The following is a 15,349-nucleotide window of genomic DNA, read 5'->3' on the forward strand; positions in this document are numbered from 1 at the left end:
CCCGTTTCCCTTTCCCCTCCCCACTTTTTTTATTTAAAGTGCATGACTTCTCAAGTAACTAGCCTACAAAACTCTACAAACAGCTTAAAATATCAGGAAGAAATTCCAGGGAAAAGCATTTTTACAATCAAAGATAACATTCTGCAATTATTTTTTTTAAAGACCATATAAAAGAAGTCAATAGTGTACAGGTTCTCACATTTGTATGAAACAAAAAGAATTTCTGTTGTATTCAAAAGTAGTTTCTCAGCATATGCAAACTGTGTAGCTTCCCTTACTCGGAATACATTAACTTAGCGTATAAAAATACAGTATGGACAAGTTCTTCTCATCCCTGACATAAGAATTCACAATTTTGACACAAAAATTGTAAACTTTTATTACATTCAAAATACATTTCTTAAGTCTTTAGAATTTAAGTTCTGAGGTGTTGGCAGTCAGAGCTCTTGGCATACAACAGAAGTACATTATTGCAGAGCCTTTACACAGAAGTAGCTTTCTGAAGTCAAGAGAAACTTACTCTTCCCACACGTTTTTGTTGCTACCAGGAGGAAAAGAAAGGCTTCCTGCTGTGAAAGGTCTGTGTGAACGCATTACTCAGCTGAACAATTCGGCCCTGACTTCCAGTGGTACTTCGCTCCACAATCACACGTGGCATCTGAACAAGCTGAATGGGACTCTTTTCATCCTTCAATGCCTGAGTAAGGTTTAATATCTGTAAGAGCAAAAGCATACAAACAGAACTGTGGTTAATGAACTTAAAAATTTTAGATGCCACTCCTAAATCAATTCTGTAGATGACTGTGCTGTCAAATGAATTATTTCTTTAAAGATACTCTATTGCAAGTAGAAATAGTTCGGTAACATTCTGACATCCCACCGCTGACCATCCTGATGATCTTTTCTTGAATATGTCATTCAATGTCCTCCAAAATTTTGGAAAATGCTGGCGACAAAAATCTAACAGCATTTTAAATTTAACACAGCTCTTAGGAGCACCACACGTTTAATTAAAAAAAAAAAAAAAAAAGTAGCTACAAGAAAGCAATCAACATGTATTTAACATAGGATCTTCCAGTAGTTGCAACTACAAGTTATTTTCATATCAGAAGATATAAAGCCATATCATTAACCCACACCAAAACCAGTGCCAAGACCTTAGCTCCCAGCAATATATTATTTTCCTTCCAATCCCTCAGTGCTCATGAACTACCCTGATAGTTTACTCCACATTCAATGTTAACCTGCTGAAAACCAAGGCAAGTATTCAATTTCCAGCAATTCAAACCTGGCTGCAGAAAACCAAGTGTGACCAGCAGGTCAAGGGAGGCGATTCTCCCCCTCTGCTCTCATGAGACCCCCCACCTTCAGTACTGTGACCAGCTCTAGGGCCCCCAACGCAAGAGGGATGTGGACCCTGTCGGAGTGAGTCCAGAGGGCTATGAAGATGCTCAGGGGGCTAGAGCACCTTCCCTATGAGAACAAGCTGAGAGAGTTGGGATTGTTCAGCCTGGGGAAAACTCAGGTGAGACCTCTAAGGTCCAGTTCCTAAAGGGGATCTACAAGAAATCTGGAGAGGGACTTTTGACAAGGACATATAGTAATAGGACAAGCAGGAAGGGATTAAGCTGAAAGAAGATTTAGAATGGATATAAGGAAGAAGTTCTATACTGCAAGGGTGGTGAGACACTGGAACAAGTTGCTCAGAGTTGTTGATGCCCACTCCTGGAAATGTTCAAGGCCAGGTTGGATGAGGCTTTCAGCAATCTCATCTACTGGAAGGTATCTCTGCCCATGGAGGGTGGGGCTTGGAACTAGATGATCTTTAAGGTCCCTTCCAACCCAAACCATTCTGTGATTCTGTGTATTTAGTTCTAGTAAAACACTTCAATTATCCTTAACATCATATTCTTTTTCTGCTCCACAATGCCCCTTTCTTCCTTGTGAACTTACTGATTCCCTGTTCATTCTGCACTTCCATGGCTTGAAGAATCCTGATAGTTTTTTAGAGGGTTTACTGCAATTCAGCTCTTCCAGCAATTCCACTTGACATTTACATTTTTTAAGGCAATCCCCTTTGTAGATCTGCGTTACCTGGTTTCTTAGTCTCTATATTCTTGAGAGAACCGTTTACCTTGGGTTTGAAACCCTTCTCAGTATTTCCCGCATACACACTTCACAAAAATACGTGAACTACTTTTGCTACCTCAAAGATCTCGCCCTGAACACGCAAGATATATTTCTCTTCACCCTCTATCCACTAGATTCTGAATTTTCGAATTCTTAAAGTTTTTATTTTTAAGGATGTATTTACAGATGTTGTGGCTACCCTGCAAATTCATCTTAACTCTTCTATAATGTCCCTGTAACATGCTTTGGCTTTACACCAAAGGCAAGTCTAAAATTGGTGCTAAAAGGCACAATTTGCTAATATATTTCCAGTCACATCCAAGAATAACTCATCATCCTTATTTCTTCCCAAAATCCATGCCTGAAAACCTGACATCTCCGACGGTGAAGCCCATTCTCATACAGCTAGAGTAATATTTAAAATAAATTAAATCTCTGCTGATATCCACTTCAGGGAAAGTATGCAAAGAAAAGGTCCAGCTACAGCCTTTATAATGGGAAATTTATTTAGACAACCTTAACTAGATCTCTCTCAGTTACACAGATGAGGTTTTTTCCTTAAGCTTTTTGTTAAATAACAGATTCCATGTAGCCAATTGTCTCATCACAAAAAAGCTGCTTAATACAGTTTAAGATGGATGAATCCTGCAGAAGTGACCTTCCAGTGACTGCACAAACTTCTCAGAAATATTTTCAGAAAGAATTCCTATAATTCAAGTAGGGACTGTTGGCTTTTAGCCACCACACTTAATGTTAACTGGGATTATGTTTTGACTAAGCAGAGCTGCCATCTTGTGCAAGGTACTCTTGAGACAGGGAACTCTACAGACAAAACGTCAGATTAACCTGCTCGAGGAACTGTGAATATCAGGCTTTAAACTGTCCGTGTGGAATTTATGAACACAGAAATCAGTTTCAATAAAGTCAGGGCAAATGGGACTATTAATTTATCTAGTCTGACTCCTCTACATGTTCAGAAATCACTTTTATGCCTATAATGAGCTAAATAACTTTTCTTAGCTAAAGCTTGTTTCCTACTCTATCACACCAGTCTTAAATTTTAAAACAAGAAGACGGAGAAACCCTTCTCTTCTCTTGCTTCAGTGCTAAGAAAACCCAAAATGAAACAAACCCAAAACAACAAACCAATGCTTAATCATCATCAATTTTCTAATCTGAACACAACTGGACTGGTTCCAAGTATGGTTCTGATACTTGCTAGGATTGAAGAAATTTCATTACCTATTATTGCTTTCTTGTGAGGAGTAATTCAATAATCAAGTTAACCCTCCAAAATAAAGTCAGTAACATAATGAAATTACCCACCAAATTTTCCATTCAAGTTTATGACTCTTCTCCAGTGTTTTGTTTTTTAAATACCTTCTATGAATATACAGGTATTATGTTCTCCCCTATCTCCCACAAAAACAATAAAACCCAATTACATTGTCTAAGGAAACTTTTTCTATAAAAATAACTATTAAAAAAATCAGGAAATTTCTGCTGTCTCATCTATATGCAAAGAAGAACGAACTCTATGAAGAAATTTAGTCTTTTCAGATGAAAATACCGTCAAGTGTCTTCCGATTCAATAGGAGTCAGTTTTTGTAGCTTGAAAAGAAACAGCTGACAAGCAATGGCAAATTAAATACATAAATTAAAATGTAAAAAAGCAGTCTTACCTGCCCCCTCATAACAGACATTTGGTTTTCAAAAGTAGCCTTGTCAAATCCTTTATCAGTCTTTAATAAAGAAAACAGTTATTATAGAGAATGACCCATTTATTTCTAGTTATATATTCAGTATGCAAATTCAGCAACTTAATATATGCATAGTCATGTTTACCGATACCATAATAAATTTTGGAAGCTTTAAATAGTCATAGTGTGAGACACAAAAACGTCTATTTACTGCAGCAAGTTTACGTATGTGGAAATGAAGGATATTCCCCATCATAAACCACACGAGCAGATACTACTTTAGGACATTGATAGGTATGCTTAATACCATCACATCATGTTATACTGCTCTGTCTCTCACCTCTACTGACAAAAGAATACTTCCTCCTTCAGATTTATTTAATAATCAACTTCCACTGGGTTTAACAGACCACCCAAAGTCACTCTGAATACAACTGAGTCAAAGATCAAACACTGGAAGCGTGTTTCAGGATATAGTTTTGACATTACAGCTGCATTTTCGTTAGAACTTTAAAATTTCCATTTCTTTCCATCCTGTTCATTCGGATTGTTTCACATGAACATCCGAAAGAACTGTTTACAGAATGTTTCACAGAAGGACACTTCTTTACATCTCAATATTGTAGCACAGTTTCAGTATCTTTAAGGTAAATTCGACTGACTTTAAACAGGGTCAAGATTTCAGCACCAACTTCACACAATACATCTATTTAAAATTAAGTCTATGAAAGGTATGCAGGTCCTCAAGTTAAATACGCGATTTCCTCAGGTTACTACAGTTTATCTTAAGTTATACATACCACACAGGTATGTTAAATGGAGTTTTTACACAAACCTGGGCTATAAAAGTTAACTAGCTTTAATTGATCATGTGAAACTTAGGTGTTTAAAAGGTAATTATGTTTTCAGATGAGCTACTATCAATTAGCCACATTAGTGACAGTTTCCTCTTTATCATGTATTCTCTTTCTAGTATGCCAGTGTTAAAGCTAGAAGAGAACACTATCATGACATACAAGTTAACTCATAAAAAGAAAAAGCATCTGTTCCATTAAAGATATTAGCTATTGCAGTGATGCTTAACTCAAAGCAGCACTCAATTCACCTTAAATAGTTCATAAAGATCTTCACAAAGATCCTGTACGAAGTTCATATCAGAAATGCGAGGAAGAACTAGGTCTCTGGTCTCCTGAGAGAAAGGAACTTTTGCTTGAGAAAGCCAAGCCCAGTGAAAGGGATCTAATGCAGAAAAACAGTACACAATGATTAACAGGCAAAAATACATTCTCAAGTGCTTATCACTGACACAGCACTCTGCTGCCTACTGAAGTTGTCGGTAACACACCATTTTTCTCAGCATTGTTACCCCATATACCTCTTTTGGCTGCAGTTACAAAAGCAGCTTTACAGCTACTAAGCCTTTTTTCCAAACAGTGCAAACATATTTTAAGTAACAGATATTTAGTTGAAGCAGTAAAATATGTATAAAATTAAATACTGCACTGTATATAAAATAAATAAGCTCCAGTAGGAGCCTTCTCCTAGTTTAGTAATGCAGCTTCCTTTGGAGTAAAATAATGGGTGCAATCAAATAGAAATCTTTCAGATGTTTGACTCCTGAAGAATTAACAAAAAAGTAGCTACTAGTTTTCAAACACATTTTTTTAGTTTATTTAAATGCCTACTTGTAAGCATGCTGAGAAAAACATTCTTAACTTCTCCCATAATTGCTATTAAACAGCTTTTTCAAGAGATGCTAAACAAGACATGAAACAGTACCAGTTGCAGGAACTAAGGAACATCACCAGTAGCAGGCCACCCACTGAAACTTCCTAACACTGCTCACAGCCCTTTGCACCTGACAGTCCAGACAGTTTTCCACCCAGCTCACAGTCTGTTTGTCCAGCTCATCTCTCACATTTCACGACGACACTATGAGAGACTACACAGGTGGCCTCACAAAAGTCAACGAAAATCAGTATACACTGCCTTCCCTCATCCACTAGGCCAGTCAGCATTAAAAACTGTCTAGTCAGTTAAGCACAGTTTGTCCTTGCTGGCTTCCCAATCACCATTTTGTTCGTGTGCTTGAACGTGGCTTCCAGGAGGATCCATTCCACAATCTTCATGAGGACTGATGTTAGGCTGGCTACCTGTGATTCCTTGTACTCTGCATCTTGCCCTTCTTGAAGATGCGTGTGATACATTTTTGTAGTCATCAGCATCCTCCCACATTAACTACACTCTTCCCAGGTGCCGAGAGAACAGCCTCACATCAACCGGCTCCCATGGTATTTTCAATGCACCCCATCTACTCCTATGAACTTCTGCATGTTTCTTTTGCTTACGTGCTTCCATTCTTCTGCTTTGGGTAATTATCATTCCCAGAGGCTCTGCTTATGAGCTCTGAGACCCAAGAGCTAAAGAGCAAATCTTACAACTGAGAACTGAGGCAAAGTCAGAAGTAAGTAACTTGTTCTTTCTTACGCCTTTTGCCTTTAAGTCTTCACTGCACCTCAGTCCCACTCTCACTTCTAATTTACTTAACCCTTCTGTGCTGTCCATTATGTCCTCTGCTAGCTTTATACAGCTGAGCTCTGCCTTTCCAAACGTCATCCTTGCACTACAACAACCCAAGTTACAAACAAAAAAACCACAAAAAACAACAAAACTTATTTGGAAGTTACTTTCCCAAAAGGAAGATGATTGAAGAATGCAATACTTACATGCCCTCCACTCATCAGGATGCTTAAAAGGAAATGCTAAACCATTGTCAATTGCAGCAATTTTAATGGTAGATTCCTTAGTTACAGTCCACTGGTTATCCTATAGAAGGAATATTTCAAGAACAAGTGATATCTATGTGCTTATGAAAATGGTGACATACATTAAAAATACTAAGTAATATACTTGATAGCTTCACACTTAAAGTCAACTTAAACAACATAAAGGAGTACCCAAATCAACTCCAGCATGTGTAATTCTTACTCTACCACCATTGAAGAGCAGCTCTTCCCCCAAATACAACATAAGAGCAGCATATAAATAGCTGAAGAAGTGTGCTTGAGCAACAGTGGGCAGTTTCATTATTATTATAGCCCATGCTGATGAAGAAAATAAAGAGAACAATAAAAATACTTTCTAGCACTCTTCTATCCAGACTAGTCTAATCCAAATACCTTTTCCATTCATTTCACCTAGAATAATTTGCAGTTATAATTCTTGAGACCATGCACCAGAATTAAAGCCATGCACTTAAACCCCCTGCAAGACCAAGCTATAACACTAAACAATTTAAGGAATATAACTTTCAGAGTACAATTTTCTTACCTTATCTGACAGATCAAGTCCATCATGTTGTTTTTCATACCTGACTAACCAGTTATCGTTACCTCTGTCTTTAAACAGGAAAATGCATGTCACAATATGTCATCTATAAAGAAATCGACATCTAAAGTGATATATAATGACTAATATTGTAAATTTACTGAGAATTTATCAAAAGAGTCAGGTAAAACTGTTCAAAGAGTTTTCTCCATCACAATTATGTTTTAGCTTTACAGAAATGTATGAGGCAACTGAATTACTGGAAAGGCCAAAAAAATCTACCAAGTGTTCTTAGGTATGTACTACTGCTTTAATTTCCGCAGCTGGCTGAATACACAACAAAATACCAGGTAAGCTAAGAGAAACTATTTTCATCCATTTTATGGAGAAAGATTGGCTATAGTGCGTACTTCTCCTGGGGAAAAGACTATCAGCAGCAGTACCACGATGACTTAACTTTAAAGCTTGTTTTAATGCTGACAGGGAAAAGAAGAAGCCCTGAAAAATCATATACTGTATGACATTTGACTACATGGAAAAAAAAGACTCTTCAAAGACTGGAAGCGGGGGAAAGGAAGGGAATGAAGAGCCTTTCAGAAGATAAAAGCATCTGCACCATTTACACAAAAATCAAGACACTGGAAGCTTTAATGTCTTTCAGCTAGAACATGACTACATGGATTTGTAGGTCATCTTGAGGTGCTCCTCTAACTTTAGTTTAACATCCATCAGAAGTTTTTCACGTTCTATCATTACTAAATATAGTAGATGAAGGTAAAGCCATCCACATAGTGATGTTCTGCATTTTGAGTATTTTCCTTACAATTTTAAGAACATTACAGGACACAGTAATCATCTGGAAACATTGGGATCTATCTGATAAAGCCGAGAAATCACAACTGCAGCTAGAAAGTATTACGTACTTAAGGAACTTTAGTTTGTTTCTAAAAAGCCACAGGTTAAGTGACTTATTTTCAGCCGGATTCCTTTCTAATAAGCGAATTTAAGAAAAATTAACTCCAGCCAATATATCTGAAGAAGAGTAAAGACGCCCACCTCAGACAAAGCAGCAAAGAGAGTATATTTTAAATATAAATCTGCCTTTGGATTCTTGAGGGAAATAAACACCTACATAGGCAACAGAAGAATCCTAGCTTCTGAGTGGAAGAAACAAGAATGCAGGAGAAATAAGATTCACACATCGCAGTTGTACTTCAATGCCTAGTCACAATGAATATTAACTATTTTGTACTGATGCAAAACTGTGCTGTTCTCAACTCCAGCTTAGCATAAAAAGAATGGTAGTCATGGCTTTTCCTATGATTCCTGAAACCTCACCATCACTTACCCTAATTGCGGGAAACAGTTAACAGCCTACTTACAGAATTGAAGCATAATGGAAGTATTTGTTCTTGAATTCTTCCATTACTTAAAAATATCAAGTAACAGTCAAAAAGGATTGTTTGGACTTTGCAATATTTAATGTTCGAATCTGAAGTAATTTTTTTAAAGTTTAAAATGCAACATTCTGGCCCTCAATTGTGAGAAAAGCACCTGAAATGCAATAGAAGCCTTCAGCAGCAGCTTGCGGCCAGCATTGCTTATCATTCCTGCCTCACAGAAGTAGATAGATATCAACAAATACCTGTATTCCTGATGACATAATCCAAGATAACCAATCTTTCAAACTGTGACTGAAATTCCTTCCTTGTATTCTCAGGTAAAGGATCAGTTTCAAACTTTCTGAGCCAGTAGTCAGCTTCCTTATATCCTTCAACAAACAGCTGGAAGGAGCCAACCTGAAACATTTAGTAACTGCATTTGGAAAATGCACTTGGCTAGGTCACATAACGAAACAGAAAAACTGATTATGTACTTTCAAAGTACACAGGAAATACGACATTAAAAAAAAATAAATAAAAAGATTACAAAGTTGTTTCTCTTTCATTCCTAAATTCTAAAAAAAGGAAGGGTGAAATCATGAGGGTTTTTTCTGTTTGGTGTGGGGGTGGTGCAAGGTCTTTGTGGTTGTTTGGCGTTTTTTTAATATTTGCTTAAGCACTTGCTGAGTTTACCAGAAATAAAATGTAGCCAGGCAGCTCAGCATAAGCGAACACTCACCATTATGAGCAATATTTGAAACAGAGAAAAAGAAGAATCATAGAATGGTTTGGGTTGGAAAGGACCTTAAGATCATCTAGTTCCAACCCCCCTGCCATGCCAAGGACACCTCACACTAGACCATGTCACCCAAGGCTCTGTCCAACCTGGCCTTGAACACTGCCAGGGATGGAGCATTCACAACTTCCTTGGGCAACCCATTCCAGTGTCTCACCATCCTCACAGTAAAGAACTTCCTTATACTTAACCTGAACTTCCCCTGTTTAAGTTTAAACCCATTACCCCTTAACTACCACTACAGTCCCTGATGAAGAACCCCTCTCCAGCATCCTTGTAGGCCCCCTTCAGATATAGGAAGGCTGCTGTGAGGTTTCCACGCAGCCTTCTATTTTTTTTCCCCCCCCATCAGTTCAATAGTCCATAGGAATCTCACCAAAAATTACAGGAGAGAAAAAAAAAAACAAAAACAAAACACACAAAAACTTCCTCTCTGAAAAGTTCCTATGTTTCCTTGATGAGAAAAGCAGCATTAACCATTTTTTCAAGACAAACTCTTTCTGCATGAAAATGGCTGAAATACATTTCTCAAAAGCGTCCAAGGAAGAAAACTACATACTGCATCAGCTCCATACGTATGGGCAACAGGAAAGGTCCTCAGGATTAAAATCCAGACAAAGACTTATATTCGAGAAGTAAAATGCACACATGCAGACACATGAATGACACATACAGACACATGAATAAACACAGAGCATGTGGAACAGCCACGCTGATACAAGCTTGCATAACGTATGTCACATGGATCAAAACTGCTGAGAACTGGCACAGTGGATTACCCAAGCTGTATATAATCTGTGTTTTTTAAGTTTAGGGAGAACATCATTGTGGTGGTATTTGGGGGATAAAATAAGGCTCATTAGTCAATAAAGATGTGGGGTTTTAGTCACTGGAGTACTGCACACAAGATGAAAGCAAGGTAAGATGAACGTAACAATAGTACACCTAAAACAATAGAACAAATAGAAAGAAAAAAAAAAAACACCAGTATTTAGGAAAAATTACATAACTAGGCAAATTGCAGGGGAGAAAATCAGACAATCTAAAAAATGATACTGAAGAGAAATGAACTTAACAGTCAAGAAAAAGAAAAGGAAAAGACCAAAATAGTGAGAGATGTACAACACTTTAACATATTACTCCCCCAGCAGAAAGCTACACTGCAAACTGGAACAAGAAGTGGCGAGATTATTAAAGTAGTTCAAATGAAGGAACAATGAGTGGATAAACAGTCATATTTATCAAGCTTCAGTCATCCACAGACAGTTTTCAACACGCAACAAGGTTTTTCTTCCACTACTGAAGTTACCTGTAAGTATTTTTTTTTTTTTTTTAATCCAAAGGTTTGTATAAGAATCAGCAAATGCACAAATTACTTTTTCCATCTTACCTTAGGAGGTAGTCCAATTCGATTAAATTTTTTAGCAACTTTTGGCACTTTCTCTAAAGCGTATTTTTTTCCTCTTGACTTTGCACGATCTATTGCACTGTAATTAAAGGTCTCGCTGACAAGCCAGACAACCTTAAAATATGAAAGTTAAAAACACAGCTCAGAATTCCTCATTATCTCAATCATAAATTTACAATTAAATTAGTTGTCAACAAAGCAAAAAGGAAGCATCAGGCATTTCCAACAGACAAATTCTATGTAAAGTAGCAAATATTCACCTTTTCACATATCCCAAAAGAAAAATGGGAATCCTTATATGCCAACTTTTGCAATTTTGCATCATGCCAATTTTTGCAATTTTGTATCTTGCCAAAACACAAGGAAATGAAAATATCAGAAAATGGTAGAAACTGAAGTGGTTCCAAAGAAGAAATTCAATTAAGATCTAAAACTTATCCTTTAAACCAAAAATCACAGTCACTATATCTACACCAAACAACTATGCCTTTGGATTTAGAACAGTTTATAAACTAATTGGGGACAATGATATACAAGGATGTCACCACAAGTACAGTCCAGAGACTGACAAATCTGCCACTATTATTTTGCATTTAATAATTTATGTATTTTCACTTTTACCTTGGTTTTAGGTACAACTCCTAGTCCTAGCTTGTCATCCACAAGATAGGCACCGGCTTCAGAGAGGTATCCCTGATTTGGAATGAGGCAGCCTCTGCCAAAGCAGCAAGGACAACAAACTTTGTGAAAATATTTGGTCCATTTCGGATTTAGATGTCCGTAAGGCTCTTCAGATTTTGGTTTGAACACTCCAATAATTTTCTAGGATAAATAATAAAAATTAAAGCATGAATACTTTGAGTTGCAAAAGATCAAAATTATTTTGAAATTTAGTTATTTGAAAGTATTGGTTAGATACTACACATTGTATTTTACAGTTGATCTTTTTAGACAATGAAATAATAAAACAAAATGGTACTCCAGATAAATTTATTGTAGAATGCTTGTCTAGAAGAAATTCAAAATAAGCTATTCAGAGCAGAAAAATCAAACCCAGCTAACATCTGCTAGTTTTTCAAAATTAATGAGGACTGCATTTTTGAATAACTTGGTTTCTATTCCAAGTTTTTTAAAAAGGAGGTTTTAAAAGTAGCTTTAAAAATAATTTTCATCCCACCAAGATACTTCAGACAAGAGACATAATGGTTCCAGGAAAGTGATAAATACACAGAATGCTAATAACCCAATGTTACCTTTTTTCTATTTATGGCTTTAAGTTTGAATGGATCAAAATGCATCAAAATGCAAGAGCGCATTTTGCAATTCCAAAAAGTGGAGTAGTTTACCACTGCTGCAGAATCCACAACTGAGAGCTGACAATGATTCACACTGTCAGCCACCATTTACATTGGAGACATGTAGCAAAGCTTGAAAGCACTCAGAGTACTGTGTTCAGTTTTGGGTGCTATGCTTCAAGAAATCTGTTAATGAACTGGAGAAAGCTGAAAAAACAATGAGAATAAACAAAAAAAACCAACCAAACAAACAAAAGGCAAATAATGACGGACTGTATGAACAGGGATTGTGTAGCCTAAGAGAAAATGGGGCACAAGGAACTTCGTAATCGGTTTCTACAGAGAAAAAAGGAATGGCACAGTTATCATTAATGAGCCAAGAAATGATAGGCTTGAATCACAGCAGATGAATTACAAAGACCAGAACAGACTGCCAGGTTCTAGAGTCTCCAAAACAGGATGCCAATAACAAAAGGTTAGACAGACATTCATCAGGAATCATGCTAAAACAATCCTGCTCCTCATCAGAGGCACTAAATAGATGATTTCTCAATGTGCCTTTCTTACACGTGATTCTGTATTTGTTTACCTCAAACCACAGATTATTACCACAATGAAGTATATAACTTTGCCTTGTCTGTAATAAACTTTAGCCTACTGCATACAGTCCATGTAATGACTCTTCTATAGCTCAAGTGAAATGCTGTATTTTCATTCCTTCTCACAGAACCATGGCAAATAAATAAATTTCTAATAAATATCTAAAAACAACTATTTAAGAAGCATTTTCACACATTAGTCCTTTCCTGAATCCTTACCAAAAAAGGGAGTATCTCAATAAGCTAAACACTGCCTGTTGTGCACCCACACTCATACCTGATTTACACTCAAGTCATGAGCAATTTTGCTGGCAGTCAGAAACTAGCATTCAGCTTCAGCAGCTGCCAATTCAACCAGATTAGGGAGAGGACCCAAGCAGGTGACCTTCAAGCTTCTAGAGTATTTTCACCCACTGTGTCCGAGACAATCCAACTAGTCCAAGATTGTCCAAGAGAAACTAAATACAGAGAACTACTTCATTTAGTTTGTAAACAGATTACACAAGACACCAGGCGCTAGCAGCATCACCTGTCTTGTCCATCTCTTCTGATTCATTCCCATGAACTACCAGGAAAATAAGTTACAAAATATCACTATTTGCATTCATTCTAGAAAATAAGTTTCCTATCAGCAGGAGAAAGAAGCAAATTGACAAAAATTCTCGGTTTAGGTATGCTGTTAGCTGTGATGCTAAGGTTACATTCAAAGTGATGAGCAAGTTCTATGCAACTGCAGAGACACAATTCAATTTAGACCTACACAAAAAGTACAATAAATACTCTATGCAATGTGAAAGCCAGGATATTGTCTCACCCTTTTTTTTTTTCTTTGAATCCCACCTCTTTGGAAACTGAATTTACTTGGTATATTGGTTAAGTCAAAATTCTAACCTTAGGTTTAGAGTTGTTAAAAAGTTAATGATTTTTTTTCCTATTGAATCATAGGTATCTGTCTGCTCAAAACAAATCCAGCAGCTTTTCATTTCCCAGAAATGTCGTGGTGGATTATTACTGTATTTTACTATCACTGTATTATTAATGCCAAGCCATTAACTGTCTCTTTTCTGAATCACTCTTTGGATAATACTTCCTACAAACTGTCCATTTTAAGAAGGAGCTTAGCTGTACTGTACTATTGAATCTAGATATGGTTTTTAAGTTTTCACTGAAGTTAGAACCTTGCTAAATTTTGCAGCACCACTGCTGTTGAGGACCAAAGTAGAACTAGAAAGCTCATTATGTAGACAAGGCCAGTCTTAATTTTGCAGGACTCCATTAGCATTACCAATCAGCCAATAGCTAAGCTGTCAAAAACATGTTGCAGAACACTTTTTAACAGACACAATGTCTTTTACTTTTCTGGTTACATAATGAAGAGAAAACGCAGAACTATCCAATACTTCAGCAATAGTGCTGCTTAAATACTGAAGTGCTTCATATCAGCATACAACTATGCCAATAAGCACAAAAAAGTTAATTTTTATTAGGCAATTTTAATCATTCTGATAGACCCAAATCAGCAAATTAGATGAGCTAGCAGTACCAGGTTATTTTACCTATAACTTGGTATAAGTGTGGGTAAACACTTCACAAGCTGACCAGTAAGAAGGTTTAGTATGCCTTTAATAATCTCCTCCTCCTTACGCTGGGGAAGAGCTTACACAAGAAGTTCAGGAGAAAGCAAGTCACAAAACTGGTCTGAAGTAGAATGATGCAATACTCTGTCACACAGGATGTGAAATCCATTCTACAAATGGGAGCTGTACTATTGACAATATAAGTTTTATCAGACCTTTAATGTGGAAAACTAATTTAGATAAGCTCTAAATTTAGTGCACAGAATAAAAGCAAAATTTGGAGTCAGCTAGGAACTCAGTATCATTATTCTCAGTCCCATGTTGACAAACACTTTCATTTATTTTGCAATGATTTTTTCCTCGAACCCACAAAAAAAAAAAAGTTTTTTTAAATCTTACTTTCTACTAAATACTTGAATTCAAATCAATGACCCGCATAAAAGGGGAGTGCAAGTCACTTAGAAACTTGAACAAAACCACCACCTCACGCAAAACAAAAGTAAAACCAACAAAAAAAAATCACCACATAAGAAACAAGGAAATAAGGTGTTCCACCCGAAATACTGTAGTTACAAAAATAGTGTGTAAGTAATTTCTCATTAGCCCCAGGGTACAGTGAGTCTCTCAGGCATTTGCTGGTCACCAAATAAACCTGCAAAATCAGTCTGGACAGGCTTAGACAAAAAACAGATTTGCGCATACTGAAATAAAGAACAAGTATGTTTTTTTCTTAGTAATCTCTCTACTAACTGTCTAAGAACGAAAGACCTTGCTTGCACAGCATTAAGAAAAGCTCCCCCAAAAAGCACACTTAACTAGTTTTAAAGTGTTTTAGCATAATGTCATAGAATACTCTTTGGACATATCCTGCCTTGGATTTTTGAAAAAGTATTGATTTAAACCAGTATTTTGTTACTTACTCAGATCTCTTCCTACTGCATATTAAATAAGGTATCATCCTAATTTAAAGTACATCTTTAAAAACAGTAGGAAGTTTGAATATGTATATATAAGCATAAAACCTGAAAACCTACAAAGAGCTAAACTGCTGAAGTAGGGAAGTGACCTGAAGTTTAAGTCTGCAGAAACTTCAAACGGGTTTTCACATTAACAGCATTAGGTGTGACAGCAGGAA

General features: G+C 36.6%; 1 protein-coding gene across 1 annotated transcript in view; it reads right to left on the reverse strand.

The window, feature by feature from the left end:
• Positions 1–30: 30 nt before the first annotated feature.
• The window catches only part of PI4K2B (phosphatidylinositol 4-kinase type 2 beta), a 16,904-nt gene continuing 1,585 nt past the window's right edge, over positions 31–15,349 (reverse strand). The window contains exons 2-9 of the mRNA XM_010016490.1: positions 11,365–11,565; positions 10,726–10,857; positions 8,803–8,956; positions 7,161–7,228; positions 6,557–6,656; positions 4,936–5,069; positions 3,813–3,872; positions 31–715 (exon numbers count right to left, since the gene is read on the reverse strand). Coding sequence (XP_010014792.1) covers positions 542–715; positions 3,813–3,872; positions 4,936–5,069; positions 6,557–6,656; positions 7,161–7,228; positions 8,803–8,956; positions 10,726–10,857; positions 11,365–11,565 — 1,023 coding nt within the window. The 3' untranslated portion in view covers positions 31–541. The remainder of the gene's footprint in view (positions 716–3,812; positions 3,873–4,935; positions 5,070–6,556; positions 6,657–7,160; positions 7,229–8,802; positions 8,957–10,725; positions 10,858–11,364; positions 11,566–15,349) is intronic.

This window comes from Nestor notabilis, unplaced genomic scaffold, assembly GCF_000696875.1.
Source record: "Nestor notabilis isolate BGI_N333 unplaced genomic scaffold, ASM69687v1 scaffold20120, whole genome shotgun sequence".
Lineage (NCBI taxonomy): Eukaryota > Metazoa > Chordata > Aves > Psittaciformes > Psittacidae > Nestor > Nestor notabilis.